The sequence below is a fragment of the Silene latifolia genome, unplaced genomic scaffold (genome assembly GCF_048544455.1).
Source record: "Silene latifolia isolate original U9 population unplaced genomic scaffold, ASM4854445v1 scaffold_141, whole genome shotgun sequence".
Lineage (NCBI taxonomy): Eukaryota > Viridiplantae > Streptophyta > Magnoliopsida > Caryophyllales > Caryophyllaceae > Silene > Silene latifolia.
This window is the reverse complement of record NW_027413135.1, coordinates 733,387-743,206: the sequence shown is the minus strand read 5'-3', so window position 1 is coordinate 743,206 and position 9,820 is coordinate 733,387. Positions and strand designations below refer to the sequence as shown.

The window sequence follows — 9,820 nt, the reverse complement described above, 5'->3', positions numbered from 1 at the left end:
GTGAGGACGAGAGGAGAGGAGGGAGGTCGTGGCTGCTGGGGTGGCCGTCGGCGACTAAAGGTGGTGCTGGGGTGTTGGGCTTATGGCAGTGAAAGTCGCTGGTGGTTGCTACCGTGGTGGGGTGGCTGTATGGTGGTCGAATTTGGGCAGCAAAGACGGTCACAAAACATGGTTTATTGCTTGTTGATGTCGATGGATGGAGGAGGAAGATGGTGTCGTGGTGGTTGCTGGTGGTAGATGTGGTGGCCATGGGTGAGTGGGTGATATAATGTCATGCCCTTCGGCATGAAAAACGCAGGGTCCACATATCAAAGTCTGGTCAACCGTATGTTCAAAGAACAAATAGGAAGAACCATGGAGGTATATATTGACGATATGGTGGTGAAGTCAGAGAAAGCTACGGATCACATGCAGCATCTGGCAGAAACATTCAGCACCCTCAGAGAATACAAAATGAAGCTAAACCCATTTTAGTGCACCTTTGGAGTTTCCTCCGGCAAATTCTTAGGCTACATTGTTACTCAAAGAGGAATAGAAGCTAGTACCAAGCAGATTAAGGCCGTATTACAGCTAGAGTCACCAGAAAAACCAAAGGATGTACAAAGGTTAGCTGGCAAAGTGGCAGCTTTGAGCAGGTTCATCTCAAGATCCTCAGACAAGTGCAGACTATTCTACAATATATTGAGAAAGAGCCAGAAGTTTGAGTGGACTGCAGACCACGAGCAGGCATTCAGGGAGCTGAAGCACTACCTCAGCAACCCGCCATTACTATCAAAACCGGAGCAAGGAGAACAATTGTTCCTTTACCTAGCTGTCATAGAGGTAGCAGTAAGAGCAGTTCTGGTCAGAGAGCAGGACAAGGAGCAAAAGCCAGTCTATTATGTAAGCAAGTCTCTGCTGCCAGCAAAGACCAGGTACACATCTCTAGAAAAATTAGTACTAGTACTGGTAATTGCATCTTACAAACTGTGCCCCTACTTTGAGTCCCACACCATACATGTTGTAACCAATTACCCATTAAAATCCGTAATAGGGAAGCCTGAGCTGTCAGGCAGAATGTCAAAGTGGTCCGTACATCTTAGTAGATACGACATCAGGTGTGATCCAAGAACAACAATAAAGTCGCAAGCACTGGCAGACTTTGTGTCATACTTCAGCCCAGCTATTTAGAATCTGGCAGACGAAGAGATCCTAACCCTCAAAGGGAACAAGGAAGCTGAAGTCTGGCAGATGCACATCGATGGAGCCTCAAACCAAAGGGGGCAGGTGTAGGACTAATCCTGCGATCACCGAAGGATGATCTGATAGCACAAGCAGTAAGATGTGAATTAAAGGCAACTAACAATGAAACAGAATACGAAGCCTTAATACTAGGAATGCAGTTAGCCCTGGAGTTGGGAGTCAGGAACCTACAAATATCCAGTGACTCTTTGCTAATAGTTAACCATGTGAATGATGAATTCATAGCCAGGGACTCGAAGATAATCGCCTACTTGAAAGTGGCGAAGGAGCTGAAACAGAAATTCAAAGATTGCAAGCTCAAGCAGATCCCCAGAGACCAGAATGTGGAGGCAGATGCCCTAGCAACTCTGAGGGCAACCTTCAAGCTAACTAAACTGTCCAGCATCCCCATCACGCACATGTTGGAACCTTCTATCCAAAAATTAGAAGAAGTGGACAAAGGGAAGCTGGAAGACCAGCAAGATGGGGTAGCAGTTCAATCAGCTACAGATGGCCAGCCAGCTGCCCAGCCAGCTGATCAGGCAGATGACTGGGACTGGCGGACACCATACCTAGATTGGCTGCGAGACAGCAAGCTGACAAATGACAAGAAGGAGATAAGAGGTTTTAAAATGAAAGCCTCCAGATTCATATTAATTGACAATGTGCTTTTCAGAAAATCATTGGCAGGACCCTACTTAAGGTGCCAGATAAGCAAGAGGCACAGACTGTGTTGCATGCCCTCCACAGTGGCGAATGTGGAAACCATGCAGGGGGCAGGAGTCGGTCAAACAAAGCCCTCAGAGAAGGCTACTTTTGGCCCATAATGAGGGAAGACTCGGCAGAATATGCCCGCAAGTGTGACGCCTGCCAGCGCTCAGCGCCAATGATCCATCAGCCAACAGAGCCCCTACATCCCATCATTTCTCCCTGGCCGTTCATAACATGGGAAATGGATATAGTGGGTCCTCTGCCTAGAGACACAGGAAACAGAATATGGATGCTAGCAATGACAGACTATTTCTCCAAATGGATAGAAGCAGAAGCATTCACAGAAGTGAAAGACAAATAGGTCATCTCTTTCTTAAGCGTAATATCATTTGCAGGTTTGGTATCCCATCAGAAATCATATGTGACAACGGATCATAATTCATCTCAAACGATGCGGAGGGATACTGTGCCAGATGGAACATCACTCTAAAGAAATCAGCACTCAGGACTCCAAAGTCCAACGGGCTAGCTGAATCCAGCAATAAAATCATCATGGACAACTTGAGAAGGAGGCTATAGGAGTTAGGAGGAAAGTGGGTAGATGAATCGCCACTAGTGTTATAGTTAGACGAACGACACCAAAGACGGCGACAGACAAACACCCTTCAGGCGGTGCTTGGTGCATGAGTAATTCTATCAAAGGTTTTAGTTCCAACTCACGGTATGGATGTATGACAGGGAACTGAACAGTGCGAGAGATGATCAGGAGCCTGGATACGATAGACGAGTTGCGAGCAAGTGCAAAAATACTTGTGGCTGCCTACAAGCAGTCAGTCGCCATAAGTTACAACAAGAATGTAAAAGTTAGGCTCCTGGAGGTAGGAGACCTGGTTCTCCATGAAGTGTTCCAGAACAAAAAGAATTGTAAGGCAGGCAAATTCGCCTATAAATGGGAAGGACCATACCAGGTAGAAGGCGTTGTTGGCCATGGTGCGTACAGATTAATGACTATGGACGGTCAAATCATACATAAACCATGGAACATACTTCACCTGAAGAGGTATCACTTTTAATAATAAGTAGAGTTTAGTGTATAGAGTAGTGTGTTAAGAAAAGCCAAAAAAAATGGTAGTAGGCACACTACCAATTTTGTGTTGTTTTCTTTTTCTTTTATTTCTTTAAAAAACTTTAAAAGCCGCTATCGGAGTTGTGTGGTTTGTAAGCTTCCTGGGACCACAATTGCTCTGACACCCCATGAGACAGCATCAGGTACTTCACATCGCTCTGATAAGATTTTCTATTTTCAAGCTTCTTTAAATGCATCACTCTAAACTCTAATATCTATGATACATTGAAAGTATAGCTAGCAGGACTGTCAACTGCAAACATGGGGTGAACAGGCACACGGCACTCCAACATGCCTAACCTACATTTCTCCATTAGGAGCACCCTCACCAGGCGGCCTGCGGAACATACGAAAGAGAGCCTGACTGACAGCTGAAAGCTTATCCAGCTACCCTGGATACCACCCCTTGGACGTAGCTCACAATCAACGCAATTAAACAGGGCCCCAGCATGCAGGCACACACATATGGAACGCAGGGATCTCTGAGTTACCAGAATCCTACTGTAACACCCCGTATTTTATAATAATATTTTATTATAAAAGTATTCTATTAAATTAATTATTTTGAAGTTTAATAATATATTTGGGAAATATTTATATTTACCGTCTTCGTTCTCTATTTTATTATTTCTCATTTTAATCTACTTTTGGAAATGTTAAAATATCCGGGCACGATTTGACTATTTTAATTTAATAATTTCTTTTCTATAATAAGCTCTCTTTACGTTTTAATATGCTTCAATCCGATTTGTAATCAGATAATCCATTGTATAAGCTAATAGACCAAAAGCCATTAGTTAAATCCCTTATAAATAGAATTAACCTAGCAAGCAACTAGGTCAATCCTTTTTCTTTCTCGCGTGAAACATAACCTAGCAGGCAAGCTGCTCTATTTGGTTTCGCGTGAAGTGCCGCACGACATCCCTCCTCTATTTCTCTCTTTTGTTCTTCTTTTCTCCCTTTGACTCCATTGTTGAATATCTTTTCTTCCTCCAAACTTATTGATAAATTATATTTTCATAATCCTTGCTCTTACCTTTACAATAATTTATTCTCCAAATATTTTTATGAGAATTATTTATATGGACCTTTAGACCTACCTTTAAGGTCTCTTATTTTAATGGGTAAAGAAGAAGGATAGCTTTTCATGGCGTTTTCAAGGGTTTCGATTTCTGCCTTTCTTTAAAGTCGATTTTTGGGGACGTTGTCACGTGTTGGAGACAAGTTTTGATGATCGTGTCTTTCATGGAGTTTTTCTTTATTGCGGTCTTTATTTGATAATAAGGTAACTAGGTATTTTCTTTTAATTGTGTTTATGCCAATTGATGTAATTAATATGATTTAATGATTGTCTTGTATGATTGGTACGTGTTGGATTGTTTATGATCATGCTAAATTATGTTTTCGCATGTTTGTATATGTTTTAATGTATTAATTATATATTGTATGTTGTTTATGTGTTTATTATGGGTGTCATGAGCGTAATTAGGGTTTACGAGTGAACCCTAATGGCGGCATGATAGGCGGCCAAGAGTTCTCTCCAAAGTTATAGCTAAAGCTAGTATAACCTTGATGATGATTCATGAGTTATAGCTAAAGTTAATACAACTTTGGGTGGTTACTCTAGTTATGGCTGGAGCTACTATAACATTGAAGTACGAATTAAGGTTATAGCTGGAACTAACATACCCTGAGATTTATGGCTCAAGGTTATGGTTGGAACTAGTATAACTTTGAGTTTCGTGTCAAAGTTATGGTTGAGGTAAGTATAACTTCAAGTCATATATGTTGAAGTTATAGTAGAGGTTACTATAACCTCGCATCCAGAGTTCATGTTATGGTTAGGGTTACTATAACGTTGAATGATTAAAAGTTAAAGTTATAGCTGAAGTTACTATAACATTGGTTGCTTATACTTGTTTCATATGTTGTATTGTGTTCAACGTGTTATGACATTGTATTTGCATATATCTTTGGTTACTCTTGTTCATATGATAAGTAGGGTAGTCAGTTATACTATCCTATGAGTTGAGTCGTGATGTTGTTCACGCATGTTAGTACAGTCAGTTATACTGTGCATTTGTTTGTTGGTTGGTTTGAATAGATGATGGTAGTATCAGTTATATACTATCGGAACGAACAAGTGCTACCCTTCGGGGATTGGTGTATGGTCTATGGTCGGGGGGGTAACAGAGGCAGTGCGTTAAACGCTCTGTTCCCCGAGTGTCGTTCGGTTTACCGAGAGTCTGGCCAGGTCTTAGACATATAGGCAGTGGTTATACGCTATACATAGTACCTTGGAGGCAGTGCGTTATACGCTCCACACCGATGGAGGTAGTGCGTTATACGCTCCATCAGCTAGAGGCAGTGCGTTATACGCTCTAGCAGTTATAGGCAGTGCGTTATACGCTCTAACGGCGTTCGCTCTATTCGGCTATGCTTTGATGATAGCTTTGTGCCTTCTGTTGCTGTAGATTGTGTGTCGCCATGTTTGCTAAGCTTTAATGCTAGCTTTGTGCCTTTCATTGATGTAGTCGTTTGTTGCTACTGGTCTTGTAAGTGTTCATGGTCTAGTGGTTGCATATGGTCTAGGTTTGCATGATTGCATTCGTTCAAGGTTGATAAGTCATGGTAAGCTTTGTTGGGTTTTTCATGAGTATAGATGATCTCGCATGTTTACTGCTTTTACATTTCATTTGTTAATGATTGTTGATTATATTCAATTGTTGTAAACATGACTGGGAGAGCATCTAGTTACTCCCGACTGAATTGTCGACCCCCTTCTCAGGTTGTTCAGGTTGAACGCTTGTTGCTGTTTGGATGATATCTTGCTGGGAAGTTCTGTGCGGCGAGATGAATAATAAATTAGGACTTTGCTTTATGTTTTAAGAACCTTGAATAATGTATTAGTTTGTTTTGGATTTAGTAGCGAATCGGATTGGTCAGGTGTTTCCGCCACCTTGACCCTTTTATCAGTATCGTACTCTGATATTTACTTTATATAAGTTTTTCCTTTGTTTTATAATCCGGGTTGTTACACCTACAACGTCTTATCGGTCCTAGAATGATGATAAACTTGCCTAAGGTACGCCCCTGTCGGCTTTAAACATGATGAACACACACCTTGCGTCATGAACAAGGTTAAGTAGTCAAAATGCGGCATACGCCTAAATCAGTCATCAGACTGACACGTCAGCTAGCTGAGTCTAAATTAGCCTCTTCAGGCTGACATGACTGGTCTAAATCAGCATTAAAGGTTGACACGACCACCTCACCCAAAATGCGGCATACGCCTAAATCAGTCATCAGACTAACATGGCAGCTAGCCGAGTCTAAATCAGCCTCTTCAGGCTAACACAACTGGTCTAAATCAGCCTTAAAGGTTGACGCGGCCACCTCACCCAAAATACGACATACGCCTAAATCAGTCATCAGACTGACACGACAGCTAGCTGAGTCTAAATCAGCCTCTTCAGGCTAACACGACTGGTCTAAATCAGTCTTAAAGGTTGACACGGCCACCTCAACCAAAATGCGGCATACGCCTAAGTCAGTCATCAGACTGACACGACAGCTAGCTGAGTCTAAATCAGCCTCTTCAGGCTGACACGACTAGCTTAAATCAGCCAGCGGGTTGACACGGCAACTTCCTAAGCTAAGTATGAAAGTAAGGAACAAGACACGCAAGATATGACGAAAATTAAACTTGCCACTCTAAGGTAAGGGGCATTTCAAAAAGTTGGCCAAAAACATGGCCCCAAGTTCAAACCGCCACCACGGCGAGAAAACGCAAACAGAAAAGTGTTTAGAAATTTTATAAGTCTCCCCATACAGGGTCAGACCACCATCCAAAAAGTTTAAAAATAAAAAGCTTTTAACTTTAGGTCACATTGATGACCTCCACTTCTGGAACCTCTTCTGCCTCCTCCTGCTGACTTCCCATTTCAGGAACAGGACCAGCTTGCACGCCCCCGACAACAGCAGCCTCCTTAGCTCCCTCAGCAATAGCAGCCTCCTTTAACGAGCTAACATACCCAGCAGCTGTCTACTCCGCCAGCGCAGGAGAATTCATCTCGCCGACTTCAGGCATCAGCACGCTCAAATGAGGCTGGACAGGGTACATGATCTCCAGTTGCCTCTCTTCCTCCTCAATAGCTTGCAGGGTTGGAGGCTCGTCAAGTGCAGCATGCATCCCACTGATCTTTCCCCGCCAGGTAGCATAGGAACAATATTGGTGGCCAGGGAAATCAGCTCGCTGATCCTCTCGTCAGAACGCTTGAAAGAATCAGAGAATGTACTGCATACTTCCTGGGTACACGCCAGCTGATCAGCTCCCTCCTTTAACTTCTTCTTGGCACCAGCAAGCTCAGCTTTTAGCTCTACCACATGTCCCCTCAAGTCAGAACGCTGCTGCTCCAACTCAGCAATGGTCCCAGTCAGCTCCTGGTTCTTGGCACTAGTAGGCCTGCTGGTAGTCTGGACCACGTTAATCATCTTCCTATTATATAGAGCTGAATGGAGGGCCTGAAGGCAGAAAAAGAAGAGTTAGCAGGTTTGATATAAATAATTTAGAACAAGTAAAAGAGGAAGAACTCTTACCATAAAGGCATTGTGCACATATCTTATCTACTATAAATATGACCTATTCCCGTCCATATCTCACTATTCCACAATAAACTCACAAAAATCACAGAAGAGGGTTAAAGAGATAATTTGAAGGAGAAACAAAAGGAGACTAGCATCTTATAATCTTTTAGATCTAAAGGTATGTTTTATTAAAAACCGTCTCAAGACTAATTATCGCTTTATACCGTTACCACCCGAGACCTAGGGACACCATGGACTTTGAACGATTTGACCATGACCGAGACCACCGTTGACCAGCCATGGGTGGTGGTTTGACCGTGAGAATTAGGGTTAAGGTTTATTATGGGTGTTGTTTGTTGAACTGTGTTTTTGTGCAAGGGTTTAAGAAACCATGCATCAACTTGACCATGACCTGGGTTGAGGGTTGGTGTTAGAGTTTCACGGCGAGTCAGGGGGTGTGTATGGTGGTGTAGATACCTCATTTCTGCACCTCCCGCAAACCACCCGGTGATGATTGGGCCGCATGTTTGGTACGCAGAACGATTTGTGACAGTTCGTAAGTTTATCGTCAAGTGATTGCTCAAACAATGATGTCTACCTCTTAATTGTCATCTACGCGCCGATACGGTTGTTTTGACAGTAATTAGAGTACATTTTGAGTCCGGGTCTAAAACCGTCTTCATTTTCTGATAACCGCTAAATCCCGAGTCAGAATGTTCTGGAATGTTCCGGATATTTCTATTCCATATTTTATAAATATTTCACAATCTTTTAATCTTTGGTAAACAATTTCCCGTAATATTCATACAAAATATTAAAGAAAATAAGATTATCCCGTTATTCCATAATTTAAACACGGAAATCTTTCTTCCGCAGGAGGAAACCACCTGGGAACAGACGCAGCATGTGCTGCGCCTCTTCCAAGGGACGCAGTGCCTGCTGCGCCTCTTCCCAGGTCCTTTTCTGCGTATTTTTCGTATCTTTTCATATCTTTTCGAGATTCACTTCCAAAGTTTCTCCGAAAACCCTATTCCTTCACGTGATTAGTATAAATAGGAGCCTTCGCTCCTCATATTTCTCACGCGAGTGTCCGCCCTTCTCTTCTCCCTTTGCATTCTAGACCACGTTCTTACTTTTTGCCATCTACGTGCTTGAACTTTCGACCACGTAAGCTCGGATCCTTCTGAGTACCAGCCTCGTTTGCATGACCGACCAATTTGACCAACTCCACAACTAATCAACTTAATTAATCTTAATCGTTTTCCTCTTACGAGGGCACTTTCGTTACATTCGAGTCGAGCATCGCTAAAACATAAACTTAGTTCATCTCGTTTCGTCAAACATGTAAATCTGAGGGTGTAAATCCTTCTTTATTTATTGTTCTTTACTTTTTTGTATCATATTGTAAGATTTGTGTCGAAAATACAATTAAAACCGATTTATAAAACCCTTTGTTTAAAACCCTTTTTACAGATTATCAGAGGACAACCGACGAGAAAGGACGTAACAACTGCTGCGCCTCTTCGAAGGGACGCAGTACCTGCTGCGCCACTTCGTGAGGCTGCTGCAGTTCCTGCTTCCTTTCTTCTTCCTTCGTCTTTCGTTGATTCGTTTATTTTTCTTTTGTTTTCAATTGTTCGTTGTTTCACTGACACGATTTAAACATAATAATTTGACATATAAATTGTTCATCGTCATTAGCATATAATTCGTCTTTTAAATTCCCGACTTAAATCCCAAGTAATTAATATTTGCGGGGTTTCGTCATTAAAGTCAAATCCGGGTTGTAGAAATTCGATTCGTTCATATTGGGTTTCTGGAATTCGATCTTTGATATATTCTCACCTGTTTATTATCGTATTCATCATTAGTCTGTCATTAATTCATCATATTTAATCTAATTAATTAGTTAGTTTATTAATTTATTTATTTAATCTCATTAATCATGTAAATAGTTAGTTGTAATTAGTTTCATCCATGTTTATTGCTTTTATGACCTTAATCATATGTAAATAATCTAATAATCACTTTCATCCGAGTAAATAATACTAATCGATCATTTGAATCACCAACGAATGTTAACAAATTGCAATTCCGACTTCACAGCCAGAACTGAGCCAAGGAACGGACGCAGCAACTGCCGCGCCTCTTCCAAGGGACGCAGCTCTGCTGCGC

General features: G+C 42.0%; 1 protein-coding gene across 1 annotated transcript; it reads left to right on the top strand.

Moving 5' to 3' along the window:
• The first annotated feature begins 1,376 nt into the window (after positions 1-1,376).
• LOC141637733 (uncharacterized) lies at positions 1,377-5,563 on the top strand. The gene is made up of 2 exons (XM_074447174.1): positions 1,377-1,924; positions 5,533-5,563. The coding sequence occupies exons 1-2, from the start codon at positions 1,377-1,379 to the stop codon at positions 5,561-5,563; spliced, it is 579 nt and encodes a 192-aa protein (XP_074303275.1).
• Positions 5,564-9,820: the final 4,257 nt, after the last annotated feature.